The sequence below is a fragment of the Nothobranchius furzeri genome, chromosome 15 (assembly GCF_043380555.1).
Source record: "Nothobranchius furzeri strain GRZ-AD chromosome 15, NfurGRZ-RIMD1, whole genome shotgun sequence".
In the NCBI taxonomy this organism is placed as follows: domain Eukaryota; kingdom Metazoa; phylum Chordata; class Actinopteri; order Cyprinodontiformes; family Nothobranchiidae; genus Nothobranchius; species Nothobranchius furzeri.
This window is the reverse complement of record NC_091755.1, coordinates 36,537,779-36,559,856: the sequence shown is the minus strand read 5'-3', so window position 1 is coordinate 36,559,856 and position 22,078 is coordinate 36,537,779. Positions and strand designations below refer to the sequence as shown.

At 42.3% G+C, this 22,078-nt stretch overlaps 1 protein-coding gene across 4 annotated transcripts in view; it reads left to right on the top strand.

The window, feature by feature from the left end:
• The window catches only part of pkig (protein kinase (cAMP-dependent, catalytic) inhibitor gamma), a 41,247-nt gene that overhangs the window by 17,544 nt on the left and 1,625 nt on the right, over window positions 1-22,078 (top strand). For 2 of the 4 annotated variants that reach the window (XM_054745734.2, XM_015967012.3), the window contains exon 2: window positions 20,467-20,648. In XM_054745734.2, the coding sequence (XP_054601709.1) occupies window positions 20,495-20,648 (154 nt within the window). In that variant the 5' untranslated portion in view covers window positions 20,467-20,494. Of the gene's footprint in view, window positions 1-11,823; window positions 12,337-14,310; window positions 14,428-20,466; window positions 20,649-22,078 lie in introns of those variants that run through there. The other 2 variants (XM_054745735.2, XM_054745736.2) reach the window with 2 other exon arrangements.

Here is a 22,078-nt window from a genome sequence, read left to right as displayed (position 1 = left end):
AACCGGAGATTTACTAACATAATTAAACTACATTTTTAGGCCATCAGCTGAATTGGGAAAATCTTGATTCTGTGAGAGCTGAGAGATGAGTTCACGAACATAAAAAATAAAACACAAAAACATGAGATCTCTTTGCTGTTGGTGGAAATTTCACATATTCAACCGATGAGGAGGATGGTTCAGTAGCGTTTAGCTGCAGAGGGACAGAGGAAGCTGCACTTTGGATTTTGATTGGACACCCTTGATCTGGAAGATATTGGCGATATTGTAAATCAAAAGAATGGCAAACCTAACATTAAACAGTTTATAGGATAAGGGTTAAATACACACAGGAACCAGTTATTTGTTAAACTAGCCAGGGTAAAATAGTACTGTTGAAGTACATTCATGGAAAACAGGATTACGAGTCTTACTTGCTTTATCTGGCCTCTGATTGGCTAACAGAAGCATGAGGTTTCCTCTGTCTCAGCTTGCTCGTCTTTTTTGGGTGAAAAAAAAGGCAACGCTGATTAGGGCTGGGTGATAATTCAATAGTTCAATATATCTATCAATAAGCGTGGTGCGATAGGAAAACCATGAGTCGATCAAACTTCGATTAAAAAAAAAGTTAAAATTTTTTGTTATAACCAATCAGGTAGCAGCATACTAGACTCACTACTTACCGCTAAATCGAAAGTGTTTTACCAAGTTGTGGGGTTGCTTTTGCTAATGGTTAGCTTCTAGTAGCCTAGGCGTGCTCTGCTCTCTCCTGGTGGCAAAATCAACACATCCTTCTGTAGTTGCTAGCGAAGGTAGGCGGGGTCTTGAATACTAATTTTCCCAGCGACATAGAAGAGCCTGGCCTTTTTTTGATCCAGTTGTTTCCCTGTCTATTTTCTCTCTGCAGCTAATGCAGGCAACAGGGGTTGAAGAAAATGTTCACGTTTTAGCATGCACGTGCAACTCCGAGTGACTGATCATATTTCAAAATAACAAACATCACAGTTTCTCAGTGAAAAAGACCCATTAGAAGTATTGTGCACTAACTAAGTGTGCATTTAGACTAAACTCAGGGAACAATAGAGGTTTTACTTCTGGCTTCATTACACATGATTGTGATAAACACGCTGAAAAATATGTTTGTGCAAATATTTCCCTGCTATGATTCGTGTCAGTGTCAAAAACAAATTCAGCCAAATTGCATTTCTAAATAAATTGTGCAATTTTAGCCTCAGACGTGATCCTGCAGCTTTAGCAGATTGCTGACATATTGTTCTATCACCCACCCTAAACCTGTAGTCTGGCCTGCATGTAGCCATGAATAGCATTTTTCGTTGGATTCAGACGAATGCACATGGATTCCCTCTGTTCTCCTGAGAGGAGTGAGGGTCACACATGCTCTGCATCACGACACCCACATCCTCCAGACTTGTGGGAGAAAAATGTGACGATGCAGCTGAGTGGAAATGTCAGAGAGGCCATCATGAGAGGATTTCTACAATAAACTTTAACTTGAGGAAAGCGAATCTTGTTTTGGACTAGATTTTTTTTTAGTGGGTGGATTTTCTTTTAGGTAACAGGTGTAGCATGAGATAGCCACAATGTAAAGATGTATTCTGTTCGGCATTAGTTAAATGGCCATGTGGTGCAGCAGAGCTGAGGTGGAGGAGTTTTGTTTATCAAGTGCTCAAAAAGTAATGAAAATACTGGAGCCTGTGGAGGATTTTCTATATTTAGTTAGCACAATAAACACTAGTGCATTCCTTCTCTGCCAATCTCATCTTTACACTTTTTCCATCTTTGCCATATCCTCATCAGCTTTCTGATTTTTTTTGACACACACTCCGTATCTTCATCTTACGCAGCCCTCTTCTTTTCACTGCCTCCTATCCCGCACCCTCACCTCCCACTTGTCCTTGCTTGATTGTGTCCTTCCTCCTCCACCTCCTCCTCCTCCTGTCGGGGTTTTGCTCAGTCTCCCAGTGTGTGCACAGATAGCCTGGGAAAAGATGGGGGCATAAACAACAGAGGCAAACAAGCACCTGCTTCCTGTTGAGGTCTCGTGTTGTTAAATATGTGGACATAAATGGAAACGGGTAATGCTACAGCGGGATTAGAATAGATGGAGCGGACCGTGGGAGGAAAAACACCGATCTGCACAGCAGTTATCCAACACACATCTCTGGGCGTTTGTGTGTTTAGAGACGTGGAAAGCAAACAGAAACCAGGGAACCAAGTAGTTTAGTAGAGGGAGAACCCGACCATGAGAATTAATGAAACAAGTCAATAGAACTCATTTACAATAATTTGTTGCCAAAAGGTGTGTGTGTGTGTGTGTGTGTGTGTGTGTGTGTGTGTGTGTGTGTGTGTGTGTGTGTGTGTGTGTGTGTGTGTGTGTGTGTGTGTGTGTGTGTGTGTGTGTGTGTGTGTGTGTGTGTGTGTGTGTGTGTGTGTGTGTGTGTACACACATAACATAAGACAAGTTAGAGAGATTAACCTAACTGCCATATTTTTGGACTGTGGGAGGAAGCTGGAGTATCTGCAGAGAACACTTGTGTGCAAATGGAGAACATGCACACTCCGTGTAGAAAGACCCCAGGCAGGGATTCAAACCCAGGACCTTCTTGCTGCAAGGCAACGGTGCTAACAGCTGCATGACTGTGCAGCCCCATTTTCGTATTTAGCCATGTAGCCAAATCAATTATTTATTATAAATTCAATGTTATTGAATGGTAGTACATGTTCTCCATGGTTGCTCTAAATTAGGATTTGGGGCAGCAATCCTACTTTTATCTTTTAAGGTTAGGGTTATTCCAAAAAGTGGTTTAACACACAGGTCTGGACTTTAGGGGTAGTGACCTGATTTGTGTTATTTGAACTCTGTTGTTGCCTCTGTGATACTAGTCAGAAAACCTGTGTGTTCTGGTTCTGACACATTTATTTTGCCACCTACACTGCCTGCAAATGCAGGTGATGACAGAGTGTATGGTGGTTACACAATTTTGACAATTCAATTCAATTCAAAGATACTTTATTAATCCCAGAGGGAAATTAGAGAGGCGTGAGGTGTGTGTGTGTGGGGGGGGGTGGGGGGGTGGATCTAAGCATTATTTTAAAATCTGGTTAAAGCATATGTGGTTGTTGTCAAACACACACACACACACACACACACACACACACACACACACACACACACACACACACACACACACACACACACACACACACACACACACACACCTATCTTTCTATCATAGTGAGGACCCTCCAGTGACTTCCATTCATTTTTGTGATTTCACCATGCCTAACCCATACCCACACCCTAACCATAACCAACGCTGATCTAACCTTAACTAAAACTGTATTCACACCATACCTCTGATTGGTATAGTAAGCTTCTGGTATGCTTCTGAAAAAAGTTAGGACCAAAAACATGTCCCCACTTTGTAGGAAAAATGGTCAAAATGGTCCTCAGTATGTAGTATGTACAAGAACACACACACACACACACACACACACACACACACACACACAAGCAACTACACAACAGACTACAAGCAACAAAGTTTTTCCAAAAACATGCTAAATGTGCAAACTCAGAAGCAAAACGAGCAAAGCAAATTTCATGAAGTGAAAAGTGTAAATTCACCTTTGTTGGTTTATGGTCTTAATAATTTGTGTTATAGTACAGAAATCCAGTTTTTACTTCTGGAGAGTGTTTACGTCTCTGAAGCTTCATAATAAACAAAAGTCCATGAGGTGATCTCAGCTGCTCTACAACAACAAAGGACGGTGAACTGGGGAGAATTTCTGGTTCTGACCTGACCTGAGCTGAGATCCTGCCCTGCCGGTCTTCCGTGCATGTTCTTGTTGTTGCAATACCTCTGCGCTCAAAGGCTCTTCTATTCTTTTGTATTGGAGGGTGATCCAGTGCGCATGTGCTAGTTGGCGCGCATCAATGGTAGATATTGCTGCACCCAAAACTAACAGGAAATACGTCACAGGACGATTAGGTCGTGGTAAAAGTGAGAAATAATATTTTTAAACTACCCTTAAATACAGATTATACTCATCTAGGTCTGGGACGAGATTATAGTGTTCAACAAATAATTAACAATAAACAATATTATTGTTGACATTATCAAGGCCAAAATAACCACTTATGTAATGTTAATATATCATAACGATGCAAGCACACCCTTTAAAATGCAGCAATTAAGCCTTTACTTAACTTAAGTGATATATCTTCAGCAGCGATGAAACGTCTGAGCTCCGTTTGTTTCCTTTGAGGTCGTAGGGGTCTACGTTATTGATTGTAGACAATTTCTGAAAATACCGATCCTCCTTCAGAAGTTTATTCCTGTAAGGGTGTTCTTTTATCCGTCCTTTAGCTTCAACTTCAGCTGTGGCTTCCCCTAGCAACGCGAGTTGACGTGCAGGTCACGTGATTAATTAATTTATTGATTATCTCCCCAGCCCTTTACACAGCACTTATAGTCTGTATGATGTATATATTTTTTAGTTTAATTTTTATGTTTTTTTATATTTTGTGATTCTGATCTTCTTCCTGTGAGACTGGTGGGCGGTGCCCCCTATGGACGAGTCGCCATTGGCTGCACGTATACTTATAAAATACCCAGTGTTTCCTCTCACACCGGACACCTGATCCTTGAATGTGTGTGTGATCCTGGTGGTTTTGTATCGTGTGAAGACTTTGTGGTATTCTGATGCCTGGACTGGATTACATCTTATCAACTCCGCTGTTGCTAAGTGAACCCTAACGACAAGCGGCCATTTTCTGTGGTATAGATATTATCTGTCTCTGCTCTCGTGTTTACTGGTGTGCCATCGGTTTGACAGATTAGGTGATTTAGTAGATTAACGGAGCCAGCAGTCTGTGCATTAGCTGATTGATTTTAGCCTCCACATTGGTGTTTGTTTTCTGCTTCAATTAAACTAATGCAGGATAAGTTATTAAAGAAAAGGCCTAAAACTGTACATTTCAGCTCCATGTTTTGAGAAATATACATTTATTTTATGTCAGTGTGAGAGCCTTAGAAGGAAATACAGTTGCATGTAATGCTGCAGTCAGAATTAGATCCATTTCCTGGAACAGGGTCATCGCTGGGAGGTCTCCAGGCAACTGGTAGAACAGGCCGAGCCTCAGTCACAGAAACCCTGGACTCAAACTGGTTATTTAAATGAGTAATTTGCAGATCACGCTCTTAAATTGAGTTTTGTTGTTTAAAATGGAACTAGGTCATCTATAAGTCCTTTCTGAGCGCCCCCTGCAGGAGTAAGGTATATCATCACTGTGGTAGGAACAGATATCCATTTGAGGTCTGCTACGTTATCAAGAGACTTTCAGGGTTGGGCAGTGACCCTTCTGAGGCAAAAATGTAAACGCAACCTGTAAATCTCCCACTCTGGAGTTCTACTTGTGTTCTCCTGAAATGATCCATAGAAATCCATAGAAACTGGTTCCACTCTAGGTGCTGGTCATAAAATTAGAATATCTTGACAGAGTTTTTTATTTCTGTAATTCCGTTCAAAAGGTGAAACTTGTAAATTAGATTCATTCATAACACACAAACTGATATATTTCAAATGTTTATTTCTTTGATGATTAAAACCGACAACTAATGAATGAAACTTCAGTATCTCAGATTATTAGAATATTGTGAAAATATTCAATATTGTAGACCCTCTGTGCCACACTCTAATCAGGTAATTAACTCAAAACACCTGCCAAAGCCCTTAAACGGTCTCTCAGTCTAGTTCTGTAGGCTACACAACCAGGGGGAAGACTGCTGACTTGACAGTTGTCCAAAAGACGACCATCGACACCTTACACAAGGAGGCCGAGACACAAAAGGTCACTGCTAACGAGGCTGGCTGTTCAGAGCTCTGTGTCCGAGCACATTAACAATGTAAAGGGTTAATTTACATATTATTTAATGAACCATAAGACATGAGATTCCATAGTAAATATGAAATCAATCTTATGGATCTTTGGGTACTTTTAACCAGAAGACTGGAACTTTTTATTGCAGGGATTATGTAACACTTCGTATTAACTGAGAGACAACAGAGGAGAGAGTCACCTTGAAAACGTTTAAGAAGATTTATTTCTAAACAATTTTAAACAAGACTAACTCTAAATTCTAAGTGATGAATGGATCTTGGTGTGAATGAGGCGTGAGATGAATGGTGTGTGTGTGAGTGATGTTGTCATCAGAACTCTCGTATCCGGAGAAGCAAGTCTGAGTGATGAAGTGATGTTTTGCTCTCAAGCTATGATCGGAGTTTCAAAAACACATGAGACACCATCTTGTCGCTCTACACATACCCTTCAGGATGAGACCTCCGTACAGATCCAGAATGCCAGGTCCTCGGACCCCCCTTCGGTACCGGAGCCAATGAAACAGCGTCAGCAGTACGACAGACCAGTCTTTGGATTGTCTCCAGGTAAAAAGCGACAGTTGGTTGACAGCGTCAGATGGACCCGGAGGGACAGTGAGTTCAGCTTTTATTCTGAAAGGAACCGTTGCTTGTTGGTAAAATGCAACAGATTTTATCCAGCTTGTTGGTTCTTTGCTTAAAAAGGAAGTCCGGGTGGACGGTCCGATACTTCTCTTAGAATGCAGTGAACTGAACTAAGATGGCGTGGGGACTGGTTTTATTAATCTGGATGTTTTGATTTACGGTCGAATCAAAGTTGGACAGATTTATAAACACCACAGAGACTATGCCACGCTTCAGAAAGGAAGGCTCTGATTGGATGAGTGAAAGCAATGTGTCATGTGTTTATATTACGTGTAATCAGGATGTCTAGTGCAGCTAGATTAAAGTCATATTACTCATTAAACTTACTAATCATAACATTGTCATTTCACAGATTGGTCAACATCTTATCTATCACTTTGTTAGATTAGTTTTATTAGAAATAGAGTTCTTTGATTTATCAAAAAGAAAGAGTCTTTTGTCTTCATTCTTCTCTCTGGCTGGAAAGGAAGCAGTTTAGAAGCAAATGCATGAGACCTTGAACAATATCTCATGCAGATTAGTTCCTGCTGAGGAGAGGGGGGGATGACTTTTAGGTGGAAAACTGTCATTTCATTCCGTTACAACAGAGAGGTGAAGGGAAGGACAAGGCGTGGTAGAAAAAGGTGTGCAACAATAGAGACGACCCTGGAGATGATTGTGAAACAAAACACATTAAAAAATGTGGGGATTCACAAAGAGTGGACTGCAGCTTCAAGAACCATCACATAAAGACTTATGCAAGACATGCTTTCAGCTGTCGCGTTCCTTGTGTCAGGCCACTCTTGGACAAGAGACAGCGTCAGAAGCGTCTCACCTGGACTAAAGACAAAAAGGACTGCACTGCTGCTGAGTGGTTTAAAGTTATGTTCTCTGGTGAAAGTAAATTTTGCATTTCCTTTGGAAATAAAAGTCCCAGAGTCTGGAGGAAGAGAGGAGAAGCAGAGAATCTGTGCTGCTTGAGGTCCAGTGTAAAGTTTCCACAGTCAGTGATGGTTTGGAGTGACATGTCATCTGCTGGTGATGGTCCATTGTGTTTTCTGAGGTCCAAGGTCAACGCAGCTGTCTACCAGGAAGTTTAAGAGCACTTCCTGCTGCTGATTAACTTTATGGAGATGCAGATTTCATTTTCCAACAGGACTTGGCACCTGCACACAGCACCAAAGCTACCAGTACCTGGTTTAAGGACCATGCTAACCCTGTTCTTGATTGGCCAGGAAACTCGCCTGACCTTAACCCCATAGAACATCTATGAGGTATTGTGAAGAAGATGAAATACGCCAGACCTAACAACTCTGAAGAGCTGAAGGCCACTATCAGAGCAACATGGACTCCTGAGCAGTGCTACAGACTGATCAATTACCATGAATCGTGTGTATGTCTTTGTTCAGCTCTGTTCTCAGTTAGAGATAATCCGTGGCACAGATCATCTGCAGCTTCTCTGACATGATCTTTCCTAGACAGACAGATTGTTTTTGATTCAGCCGAAGCCTTTTGAAGATGAAGCTTTGCTGGGTTTCTTTTGTTTTGTTCATCCACTCGCTCAGACATTTTTGCTGAGGCTGATGCTAATGGTGTTGGTCAGGCTTCTAATCTCCTGTTTCTCTGCTGATTCATAAAACCTTCAGGGGCAGGAGCTTGTTGGGCTCATTTAGCACAGCAATTATGTGAGAAAGGCGGTGATAGTCGTCAGAACTGCCGCAGTGTGGAAAGAAGATTGAAAATTAAATTGCATATCCAGCGCTATCGGTGATAATTCAGCATGTCTGACATACGATGAAGACTTCTGCTGCGACTCAATGGTGGCTGAAATCCAGCCAGCCAGTGAAGGAGGCGCTGAAAGCCTCTTTGGCTTGCTGAGGCTCGTGTCCTCAGTAGGGGGAGTTTTCACAGTGCCTGCATAAAAATGTCCAAAAGGCACAGAGAAAAGGCTAGCTGTTTGCCAGGATACACTATTCACTCCACTGGGGGAAATGAGATTTTCACACTCATTCCTGGCCCTAAGAAGAGGAAGGATGTGGGGCAAATACACCAACTACAGCTCAGGGCTTTTATTTATTTATGAGGAGGTCCAGAGGAGAACAACAATGCTAATCCCACGGAAGAAATGCCGCTTCCTGGTGACTTGACGGCTTGCCATCAGCCAAGCCATTGCTGACATCATGTGAACAGACGCTGGCCACGCTACATCCGACGGGGGGTCGGGAAGCAGGGAGCTTCCTCTGTGTGTAACACCTAGCACTGCTGAGGAAACGGATTTGAGTTAATTTGTCTGGAGCGCTGAAACGACTGGAGTCAGAAGAGGAAACTCGTATTGCTCTGGTAAGGAAAAAAAACTTGGCCTTCTGTTATTGCGTAATTTTAAAGCTGCAATGGCAAATTCAGAAAACTAATTACCTTAAACATTTATTTCATGCCTCTTAACAACGTTCTAACATAGTATAAATGTTGAGATGAAAAAGTGGTTCTCTTGAATTTGTCCGAAAACCTCCGACATTAACACGTTTCAGACTGAAAGCAACTCTGAGACCATCCAGTTGTCGGTCTCGCCGAACCGCCGCACTTCCGTGGGCCTTCCACTCATCACATACTCTCGTATTTATCAACAAAACACCTCTGGTGTGAGAGGTTCTCCGCTCAGTAATATCAGAGAAGAAGAAACAGCCAGCTGCTTCAACGTTAGGACAAGTTACCAGAGTACAAAAATGAAAAACACCGTTTAAAGTCACAGACAACAAAAAATGTTTGGACCTAGGAAGTGACAACTGGTGTTTAGCGTTTTCTTGTTTCCTCTGGAAATGCGGGTTTCGCGTCTCAGGGAAGATACCCGAGGGGTGGGGGGTGGGGGGGAGTGTTTGCATCCAAAACCTAGCTTGTTCTGTAGATTTGCTTTAACGGCTATAAAGAGCAAGTCACCCCCTATCAGAGTCTTACTCCACTCCACTTCCTCTTTGAAGAATGCAACAAATGCTATTGCGTAGCAGACCGAGAGGGCGGAGCCGCTAACAAATACATCCAGAATATTTAAATATTAACTAAGATGCACTAAAGTGCCAAATTATTGACTACACGTGTCTACAGCATGATTAGACACTCAATTATAGTTTATCAGCCAAAAAAGTTGGTTTGGGGTGACTTGCTCTTTAAGCAAAAAGCTGTAAAAGCAGATTAAGTGTTGTTGCAACAATATCTAAACAAATTAATTATTTTTTTTTCTAAAGCTTATCTGGTAGCAAGTCTTTGTGTAGGTCAGCCAACAGTTAATAAAATAGTCAAACCCTTAAGTAGCAGCTATTGTTCATGAGTTTTTAAAATGATGAGACTTGGGATAAACTACAAGTTACAAGTTAAAAATTGTACGTCGCTTTGGACAAAAGCGTCTGCAAAATAAATAAACAAACTAGTGGAACATCGGAGTTAATACACAGGTGACCCTCATTCATGTGGACATGTTCTGTCTCATCAATAATTGCTGCATATTTGGTTGACAAAGAAGAAATGGTTTAGCTAGATGGCTCTAATGGCCATCAGCGGAGAAGCTGGTCTCGGTACAGCCTATTGTGGATAATGCAAGTTTATTACACACGAGTCGGGCCTAAAAGGGTCCAGCGGGCCAGAAGCAGTGATGGGAATAACGCCATTTAAAATAACGGCGTTCATAAAAAAATATCTTTTTCAGTAACTAGTAATTCAGTTAATTACCGTCTTCTTTTATCATAACGCCGTTTCCGTTACTGATAAGAAGATGCGTGCATTACTAATTCAGCAATGCGGTGTGTTGAAGCTGCCGGCAGCTGATCAGGACCTAAAGATGTTATCATCCAAGTGCGTCACGGCCATGAAGAACGAGGAAGACGTGATGAGTAGTCTACAGCTGCAGACCCGCAGACGCAGATTCGCTGCTGCAGGCGTGAATTTGCAGTTCTGCCCTTCTTGGCGTGACAGCGGGACGACCCAAAGGTCCGCTCACGTGTTCATCGCTCAGACGTCACGATCTTCTACCTTCTTGGATCGTCCAACTGTAACCTGTTTCTGATCATTTCTTCAGTCCCGCTGTAACACTGATGCATCAGTCTCAGACGCCACGGGCGCTCAGGTGTTATTAGAACTACCTGTGTGTGTTTACCACCCAGCTTCAGCTCTTCTGTGGTTGGGTCTGACCCAAGTTAGTAAATGTAATTCCCCCATCAGATTTGTGCCTCTTCTAGTGTCATTTTAAAGGATTTTATTTATTTAAGCATTACTAGATTACCAGCAACAGAAATGCTACAAAAAACACACAATTATGTGAAGCTGGAACATTAGAATACGGTGCAACATTACATTTATTTCAGTCATTTAACTAGACTGAGGCCGGTGTCCTGCATGTCTTTGCTCCAGCACTTCAGATTCAGTGGTTTATTCATCTGTTCAGCAGCTCATCCATCTCTGCAGAAGCCTGTTGATCACTGGGTGATTGAAATCAGGTGTGTTGAAGCAGGGTTGAAACTAAAATATGGTGGATAGGACCAAGGTTCCCCACTCCTGATTTGAAGGCTCGGGAACCTTTACAGGTGTTTCTATCTGAAATCATAAATTCGAGCTGATTGGGGTCTTGTTAAATATCACACAGTGACATTTTAATAGTCTAGATTAGTGTAATGTTCCTGTTTGCTGTCCCTCCTGTTGAGTGCCCATTTGTTTCAATCATTCATTTTTATTATAAAAATTGGACATACATTTTATTATATCCCAGTCATTAGTCATGTATATCATGTAATCAATTTCCCTCTGGGGTTAATAAAGTATTTTTGAATTGAATTGAATATTTCAGTATTGTAGTAATTCATAGTCTAATTAAGTTTAATTTAGAGAGGAACCCATTTTTCTTGCATTCTTTCATGATAAAAAGCAACGAAATAGTTATTTTTCTTGGTAATTAGTTACTTTAATAATCTAGTAACTCTGAAAGTGTCATGTCTGTGTCCCTTTGTTCTCCAGCCCCTCCAGTTCCCACTCCAGGTTCTCCTTTTGTGTTTCATAGCGCCCTCACGTGTCTCCTGATGTTCTCCATCCCTCTCTAGATTCCGCTTTTGGTGTCTCATAGCACCCTCATGTGTCCTTTGTCTGCGTCTCATTTATGTGTCTTCTGTTGTATCCCTTCTGATCATTCCCCTCAGGTCCGGTGTTCATTAAGTCATCCCCAGCCCCTCCAGGTGTAGCTCCAGCCTCTTTGTCCCCAGCTCGGTGTGTGTGTGTCATTCCCCAGCTTGGTGTTTGTGTGTGTGTATGTGTGTCCTTCCCCAGCTCGGTGTTTGTGTGTGTGTGTGTGTGCGTGTCCTTCCCCAGCTCGGTGTTTTGTGTGTGTGTGTGTGTGTGTGCCTGTGTCCTTCCCCAGCTCTATGTATGTGTGTGTTTGAGTCCTTCCCTCAGGCTTTAGGTTTAGTTTTGTGTTTTATAGTTTTAGGTTTATCTGCCCTCCTTTGGTTCTGTTTCCCCATTTAGATAATTGTTGTCACCTGCCTTCCCTCCAGCCCTCACTCCACACACCTGCTTCCTGTTTCCCTAATTGTTCCTCCCAGTGTATTTAAGCCCTGTCTTGTCTCTGTGTTGTGTCGGTCCATTGTGGTAATTCTGTCAGTCTTTGCGTTCCTTATCTCCAGTATTACTTGTGCTTCTCGTGTCTCAGTGTTTGATCTCTAGTTTTTGGTTCTTGGACATTTTTGGACTACTGGCTCCCTGCCTTGGATTTATTATTTTGTTTCATCCTTCAAATAATATATGTCATCCTGGGTATCTGCATTTTTGGGTCCTAACCATCATCAAATCATGACAGTAAGTAACTGAGTAATTTTTTGACAAAATAATCAGTAACTAAAACTAATTACTTTGTAAAAGTAACGTTCCCAACACTGGTCAGATGTGAGCCTACCTCTCTAATGGGGCTGTGTGAGAGGTTGCACTGACTCCTATTCCCTCAGTGAGCTCAAAGACATTCTCCCTCTTACCTCCATGCTGAACGTCTCCTGTTACACGTCACCTCTCCTGCTGCGGTCACTGTTTATGTTCAAACATGTCATGATGAACATCTTGAAAACATGGAGCGGACCGCTGGCTACTCTTTTATTTTATTTTATTTTTTTGCCTCTACTTTTATTCAGTGGCTCTATTGATGCGATCACTCCCCTTCCGTCTTCCAAACAAGGGATTACTGAAGTATTTGGATCTTTTTCTGAATCAGCTCAACACATTTGAAACAAGTGACGCATGCAGCCCAGAGCAGGAAGAACAGAAAGGCTAAGTTCAGCTCACAAACTGAGACTATGCTCCATAGAGGATTGAGTTGTTATTGTCTTTTGTGAAAACACACACCTGCGACATTTGCTTTGCAGTATCGTTTCATGTTGCAGCCATGTGGAGTTTCACTCCATATCATCGTTTCTGTATTTCATGAGCAACACTCTTCAGTCTAGCAATGAGTGTTACAGCTCAAGGGCCTGAGTTATATTCTTCCTCACACTCAAAATGGGGTCTGAAAATTCATTTTCTGCGCGAGCCTTGTGATCTATAAAGAAAACACTTGAAGCAAGACCCTGTCAGGTAGTGTGAGTTAGGCCCAATCCCAATACTCACACTTCCACCCTTGCACCCGTCAATTGCGCGATCCCGAACAGGAGTGCGGGTGCGTAGGGTGTCTCGATTCTCGAATGCGGAAGTTGATCACACCCCTTTTGCACCCTTGATCCGCCCTTCATCAAGTCCGCATTACTAGGGACTTCGGTGAGGTGTATTACTACCCACAATCCATTGCTGTGGGAGAAAAGGCTTAAGTGCCTTTTTTGAAAATATGTATTTTCTAATAAAAGTTGTTAATTTTAGAACAATTTGTTGATTCTCTGAAACTTTTAGACAAAGCAGCAATACATGTAAATGTATTTCTAATAACTGTTTGGTTGTTTGTTTGAAAGTTATTAAAAAAGGTAAAAAAAAAAACACAGCTATCAGAATCCCGGCATGCATTGCGGTTGATGACGCAATGCTCCCTGTCTCAATTCTGCAATTATTTGCACACGTGTGTACTACACACTCGAACCCTACAGCGCACTTTCTCCAAGTGCACTTTGCTGAAGACCGCAGTGCGAGTATTGAGATTGGGCCATAGTCAGCAGTGCTGTCACATGACCGCTTCTTCCTGTCTTACTACCGCTGTGGTTCTGACTTCTGTGTTTATCTGCCCTCTGGTGCCCCCTTATGGCCTGGGGCCCCATGCAATTACCTGCCTTGCCTGTCGGCACGCGCCACCTCTGGTTTTATTGATCTTATCATTTGCTTGATCTAGAAGGTTTTTATTGTAGTAGTGTTAGCCTAAATGCTATTATTTATTATGAAGCTATTAGCCTTGGCTTAAAATTAGCCAGGATTTGAACCTGCAAACTTCTTTCGGGTGGTATCAACTGCACCACCATGCAGCCTGAGCTAGTTCTGTTTTTTCTCTTAAACCAAGGATCCTCTGGAAGTTAATTTAGAGAAAATAATTGATAAAAATGAATAGGAATAACTTTTTTAGGGTAAATAACTTAATATCTTTTGTGATCCTCTCAATACCCAGACCTGTATGTGCCACTGACTTCCTCTGTTTTTCTTTCTTTTTTTTTTCACATGACATCTCGTTTTAGTCACTTTACATACCCGTTTGGAATAAACAAATAACCAAAAGAACAGCAGCTGCCTGCCCTGTTTCAGCCAGCTTCCGCATAAACACGCTTATCATTGCACTTAGCTTTGTGGATAACATCCTTTTCTTAAAAGGCTTCTCCATTAAACGACTTCCACCACAGCGAGGCCAAGCACTCGGGCTGAGGAGGGGAACCGCGGGCTGGAGAGCAGAAGGCAGAACATCCTAGCATCGGCCCTCCATGGAAATCGGTAATGATCTTGGGTTGGATTTGATCCACATGTACAGGCAAGCCGACTAATTAAACAAAGAAATGGTGATTACATGGGACTTTCCTAATCCACATTACGACTGGACCAGTAGAGATAAAACAGGTGAACGCAATAAAACTCAAACATGGTCGGTGATACAACAGAAACACTGTTGCTCCTCGGTTTCGTGGATCTCTGAAAGGAGAATTTTACATTTTAAGCTTTTATGATGGATTTGAAAAGACATGGAAAAGGCTATTGAGGGATACAGATAAATGTGTTTATTGGCTCGCTCTCGTTACAGAGAACAAAACAAAAACATTAGCTGCTTCACTGCAGCCTGAGGTTGTGTGAATGTCTGTTCACCTAAACAACACAAGTAAGGAGTTTAATGATGACTAAAACAGCATCACTACTGCTAAACTAACTAGGAATGGAATGATAATTATGAAAAAATTCATTTGTTTTTAAAAATCGTGTTGAAAATGCTCAAAGCAACCCTGGTGAGTCATTAACCGTAAATACACAACCATAAGGTGTTTGAAAATAATAACACTATTAGTAATTACAGCCATAATAATGATAACAATAGTAACTTCTTAAATCCCAAAACAACCAAACCATAAATGAATAAATAATAAAGTAATAAACTACAAATGCTACTATAACAATTCCAGCAGAGTATGACGGTACACTTTATAATTTTTAATATTTAATTTGGGGGGGGGGGGGGGGGGGGGAATTATAACTATCATATATTAAAAAATAAAGAAATTGCTCAAAGCAAACTCTGAAACAAAAGGTCAGCAGCATTAGGGGAGTTTCCAGCTGTCTACGGAGATCATTATTAGGACTTTATAATAGTTTTTTTTTATTAGAAGTAGTCAGTCACATTAATAGTGCCTGTGTTGCATGACCCCAGGCTGGAGTAATCAGCCTTTAGGGTTCTGAGCTTCTGAGTGTCTGAACTCGGCCAGATCCGTGAGGAGGAGCGGCTTGGGTCAGAGGCAGAGAACCAAGCATGAAGTAATCTTCAAATGTGCGTTTCCAGCTGCTAGCTTAGCATATCTGGTGGCTAACTAGACGAGAACACGGTCTCCTTGTGAACATGCATACGTCACGGCACACACTCACAAGGTGGAACCGGCCTGAACCCCTTCAAAATAAATAACTTGCTACATCTGTGTGCAACTGTGGCAAAAAGGACTAGATTCAGTCATTTGTTCAGGAGATGAAAAAGGTGGAAAACGGTTTTATTATAACAAAAATGTTACATAATGCAGCTTTAATGAAGATTATTTCTATTTTGTCCAGGCGACACAATCGTGTTAATACAGATGCTAGTCAGACTTTTAAAGTAGTTTAGTTCAGCTGTTTTTATCTCCTGTTAGCCGCCGTGTTCTGTTTTGTTTTTAAAGAAATCAAACCTGACATTTATTGTGGACACTGCCAGCTGAGTCATGCTCAGTGTGAAGAGCAGCAGAGCACATTTCATGCCTACTGATGTGCATGTTGGCTGTCTGCAAAGCGGGCCAACGATAAAATGGAGCTGCAGGAGGAATTCTCCATCTTCAAGCGTCCTTCATCAGAAGTCATCAGTCGTTTATCAATAAGTGTGCTGCTGTAGAGCGGACATTAACGGCAACTTTACGTCCATCATTCTGTCAGTTGATTGATTATTCTGATTCAAGCTTTTATGCTTTGACTGTGCTAACACCATGCTAAGAGGAAAGGTTGCACATGTGTGTAAAAATATCGTTCTACATTGGCAAAAATGAGTTCTTCCTATCTTTAAATCCTTTTCTTTATCCAGTGTGTGCTAAAATGAGCCTTTACAGGATTAATGAGATGTCCCTCAGACCTCCACCGCCCTCTGTGGCCAGAATACCGGACTTGCAACTTCAGAGTGCCAGTCCGGTCTGTTGGACTTTAACTCATTCACTGCCAGCCATTTCCTGATCACTAACGGCCTTCGCTGCCAGCGTTTCTCACCGTTTTTACTGTTTTTTTAAGAGTCACAGAACGTTGCGCGCTAGCATGATGTCGATGCCAAAACAACCAAAACAAAGAGGAGACTCACCTCTTACATCAGGAAGAAGCCGCGTGTTTCGAGCGTTATCCGTTCTTTCATAATCCGTTGTCGAATTGTGATCGGCAGACGCTTTTCCGGTTCGCGCCTCACTTTTTTTACAGGAACGGCCCAAAACGATCTCCAAACACATGGATGTGTTGCTTCCTGATCATGTGATCTGTGACGTATGCGGATGTTGATCAGCTTCAGGGCTGAGATGTTTGTTCTCTTAGCGCGGGGGCTCGTTCCGATGCTCAAACAGTAAAAACATGCCAATGACGACTTTAGTCGTCATTGGCAGTGAATGAGTTAAAAAAGGGAGCTGACATTCCTGGCGCTGCAGTCCGTGTCCAGCATGTTTAGCATTTTTTTAAATCATGAACACAGCTGATTTGTTTGATTTAGTTATGAATCACCCCCTGTAGACACTAATGAAGGCTGGGGAGACATTTCCACAGTTAGATTAAGGTGTTAAAAGATAGGTTTTGCTTTCGGTTCTACTAAATGGACAATGGGGGTCCTAAAAGCAAATAAAACTGCCAGAGTGCCTTTAAATAAAAATGCATGAATGTTGAGCATGCTGTGAATTTAAAATAGTCTCACATGTTTAGATTGTTTTTAGAAAATGTTCAAAATAAGACCATGGCCGAATTGTATATATTTATATTTTGGGGCTTCAAATGAGACATAAAATGGACGTTTGGCTTCATAATCTGTGTATACAACTTTATTTCAAACATGGGTCCAATCTACTCTGAAAGACTCTTCAAACAACCACTCGGTAGCAAACGTGTCGGCCAGATGACCCGTGTAACTCCACGGCAGACTAGCAGCCTGTGTTTCTCCTGTCAGATGCTCGGTGAGCGTGTCCTGCTGTGATCGCGTCAGCTAGCGCGAAGCACGGCCAAACCTGTACAACTCGTGTCACTCCAAAGTGAAGCAGATGCAGGCTCAGCTTTGCCTGCGTGACAGTTTCCCTACACCAGCTTGGACGGAGCTTACTAGTAACTAGGGACGCACCGATACCGATACTGGTATCGATACTGGTATTGGTAAAAGTTCACAGATACCAATGTAGTTGCTTGAAAGTGGCTTCACTGGAACTTGTCTTTTCTGTTCACCTAATATTTTAGTGTTGTGATCATTTCTATTCATATATTTTAGTTTTTATCTCCCTTACAGTCTTTTCCTGTTGAAAGCAGAGAAGAAAATAAAACCTGTATTCCAATTCGCAACATTTATTTGTGTGGTAGAAGTATCGTAATCGGTATCTGCGAGTACTCGGATCCAAGTGTTTGTATCATATCGGTTTGGAAAAAAGTAGTATTGCTGCATCCCTACTAATAACTGGAACCAAACCTGACTGATGTACTCGTTGCAGACTGGTGGTGTGGAGGCGAACGGTTGCTATAACAATTCTAGCATGCAGACAATGATGAATAAAAAACTAAATATAAAGGTGGATGCTGTTGGATGACCGTAGCAGTTCTAGTCCTACAAACCACTTTGTGTTTGCAGGTTTAACTAGTAACAGTTTATAAAGCTGTTATTAAACTCCTGTTCTCTTTTTACGCTTCTCAACAAAACCCCAAACCTTAAATCTGCCTCCATGTTTGTCCTCAGAAATGAAACTCGCTGCTTCTCTGAGGCCCAAACAAGAAACACCAGGATCTGCCAAAAGATGCGGCCTTGGCAAGATGTGCATCTGCCACATTTCTCTCAGTGATGATAATGAGCTGGTTTTAAATGGCTCTAACTGCAGAACACACACACGTTTTAATTTCACTACTATGTTTAGCTTTTGGCTGTAGTTTCACGTATGTGCGTTTGACATGCACAGCACTTTGGGTAAACGTGCTTTATAAACACATTTGACCGCGACTTTAACATTATTAAGCATTTATAAACGAGTGATGTGAGTGGATTATTGTAATGAGTGAATCGTCTGATGAATATATTTCACTGTAAGGATCACAGTAGGAGCTATTACTGAGCACGGTAGATTAGAAAGTGTTATAAACTGTTTACGACCGCCCTTATAAGTGACTAATAATGTAAAGTGGTACCAGTAACTTTCCTGTCAGTGGATGTTTTTATGATTTTAATCTGTGCAGCAGCAATGATGAGTGTCACTTGGAACCACCGCCGAAGAGGTGTTAAATATTTAACATATTTTTAAATATTTAATGTTATAACAGTGGGTAAGAAACTTTTAAGGGGAACAAAGCGAATGGAAATCACACTAAAAAAAAGTCTCCCTAAACCCTTCAGCTCTTATCTCTAGTGTTGGTCCGATGTCTTTGGAAGAGGTCGTACTTGTATGTGATTATAAAGCAGCGGCCTCCTCCTGTCGTCTGGGTCTCTAATGACCATACAGCCTGATATCGAGAGGACTATTGATGGATCTTATCCACCGTCTGCTGTCGGGAACCCAAAGAGGCTCTGGTGGGAAATGCCAGCGTCCAGTTCTCTGACATTTCCAGAGGTAGCACTCTTACCTACAGGGACCTGAAATCTGCCCTTCACATCGCCACACAGCGCCGCCTGCTTCTGATGCAGCTGACCTCTCAGAAACACCTGAGGTGCTTCCTGTTCTACATGATCTCTCTCTCTCTCTCTCTCTCTCTCTCTCTCACACACACACACACACACACACACACACACACACACACACACACACACACACACACGCACACTGCACAGGAAAGGAAACCAGCCTGGTGGCGTCAGGTTTTCAAGAGTGCCAAACCACTGAAGCTTGATCTTTTCCACTAATCTGTCACAACTTTTTCAGCTTTCACAGCCAGGTGCTTAAAACACACACACACACACACAAACACAAACACACACATTAAACATGAGAACACACCGCTCAGATGGCAGTGGTGTGTTATGACGTTTAGTAGCTGAATGGAAAGTTTGCCACCAAGAAGCAAGAACTTTTCACTTGTGTCGTTGCCATGGTGACTCATCAAGCCACTGGTAGCAACTTCAACATTTCTGCCCATCCTGGTTAATTTAATACTTCTGAGATCGTTTATACATCAGATAATTATTTTAGTTTAGATTATGACAGAGCAGCAGCCAAAAGTCTTCAGAAATGTTGAAATGTTGATTCCTCTTGTGGCCAAAATGAAGCCCATGACCTTTGTTTGGATTGTTTTCTTCTGAGACTCTTAATTCTTCCTGGTGTTTTGAAGCATTCAGAGCTGTTTAGCTGTTATCATCGGGGATGATCCACTCTCTCAACAGTGAGATGCTCCTGGGATGCTTTGGCAGCCCTCAGGGATAGAGGAACCGCTGTGAGCACAATCCCAATCTGGAATCTCTTTGGGTTTTTGCTTCTCATCAGATTCCTTCTGTTCCCTGTTGCTCTGCTTCCTGGAGATGTCTCCGGCTTTGCCCTTTCTTCTCTGAAGGATTAGAAAACGTGTTGGTGGTTGGCAGGGTCCATGATCTAGCTGAAAAAGAAGGGAAAACGGGATGGATAGATGATGGATTATTTTTCTGGGACTCTGTCTCCATCTCATCTGGTTGAAGCTCTTAGTCTGGCGTTCCATATTGACATGTCCTCCATCCCCTCCCATTTTTAAACGCGGGGTTCATGGCTTTAGGACAGACAAATGGACTCTGTCAGAGAGCTATATGACTAAACAAGTGGCAGACCTTTCTCCTGATGTAATTAGGTCACCAGTTAGGATAGATGTCAGCACTCCCGTGAATCCATGAGCAGAAATGGGAAGGATGATTATTCACATCATCCTTCCTCACACCGATTCTCGCTCAGCTCTGTTTCCTGAATGTCTCCAGACAGTTTGTGTGTTTTCTCTCTTTTATGTTTTTGCCGATGCACAAAGTGAACATTCTCTTGTGACCGATGTAAAACATCGCAGCAGGTTGATGCTGTTGGCTTTTTAGGACCCCTCTGCGTCGATCCTGACGCTCCTTCTCCTCCCTCTGTCCAACAGGTGTAATGAGAGTGCTGGTCATGGACAGATGATGGACGTGGAGACGTCGTACTCGGACTTCATCAACTGCGACCGCACAGGCCGCCGGAACGCAGTGCCCGACATCACTGGGGAAGAGTCGGATGTGACCAGCAGGAGTGAAATCACCAAAGAGTTGGCAGAGATGAATCTGCAGGGTGCAGGTCAGTGGAGGCTGGCCTCCAGCAACATGCAGTTTAAACACCCGGTTTTTTTATGGCTTTTGAAAACGAATTAATAAGATGAATCTTAGTTTATGAGAGACAAGCTCTTACAGGTGTGTTGGGATCTAAAGAAATAAAACAGTTGTTCCTGCGGTAAAAGGTTACCAGCTGCAGTGGATGCTCAACATCAAGTGACTGAGATGGAATTAAGAAAAACGCCGAGTTTACTTAACTCATTCACTGCCATTGACGACTAAAGTCGTCATTTGCATTTTTTTACTGTTTGAGCATTGGAACGAGCCCCCGCGCTGTGAGAACAAACATCTCAGCCCTGAAGCCGATCTTCATCCGCATACGTCACACGTCACATGATCAGGAAGCAGATCATCCATGTGTTTGGAGATCGTTTTGGGCCGTTCCTGTAAAAAAAAAGTGAGGCGCGAACCTGAAAAGCGTCTGCCGATCACAATACGACAACGGATTATGAAAGAACGGATAACGCTCGAAACACACGGATTCTTCCTGATGTAATAGGTGAGTCTCTTCTGTGTTTTGGTTGTTTTGGCATCGACATCATGCTAGCGCACAACGTTGTGTGACTCTAAAAAAAACAGTAAAAACGGTGAGAAACGCTGGCAGCGAAGGCTGTTAGCGATCAGGAAACGGCTGGCAGTGAATGAGTTAACAGATCACCACAAAGGTTCTCAGTAATCCCACAAGTATAACCTTCCCACCAGAGCTGGTCTGATGGCTGGAAGCCCCCCCTCTGGTCTCTGTCTAGGCATCAGGTTTAGGGTTTGAAAAGGGAAGATCTCCTGGAAATTATTCCAGCTTTTGGAGCAGTACCAGTAGTCTGCACAGCATCGGAACAGTGCAGCAGGTGGCTTACCTGTCAGACTTGTGTGTGTGTGTGTGTGTGTGTGTGTGTGTGTGTGTGTGTGTGTGTGTGTGTGTGTGTGTGTGTTTGTGTGTTAGAGAGAAATTTGGGTATCGAACAACTAATTTATTCATGAAGGAGCAGAAACATTTGCTTCCAGGAGTGACTTTTTTTTGGAATGAAGATTGAAAATCTTTATTAAACAACTGTGAACAACAGATTCAGACTGAATTAACTTCTATTTAGTCATTTTATGTCAAAAGGTGAATATCTCGGTCCATATCTGAAACCGGTACCATTTAACATCCTGCCATTCTGTCACTTTGAATGGAGAGATGCCGTTTTGTCAAACAGGATCACCACACCGTACCAGATTAGGACTGAGATTATACGATGGCTCTGCATGAGTGGATTCTAATTTCTATTCAGATGTTTAGAGAAAACGGTGGAAAGACTCTCCATCTGCACCTCACGAGGAGAGATGCTTCCTCGTGAACATCATGATGGAGATGTCAGTGCATCCATAACCCTGTTTACCAGCTCCTTCAGTCCA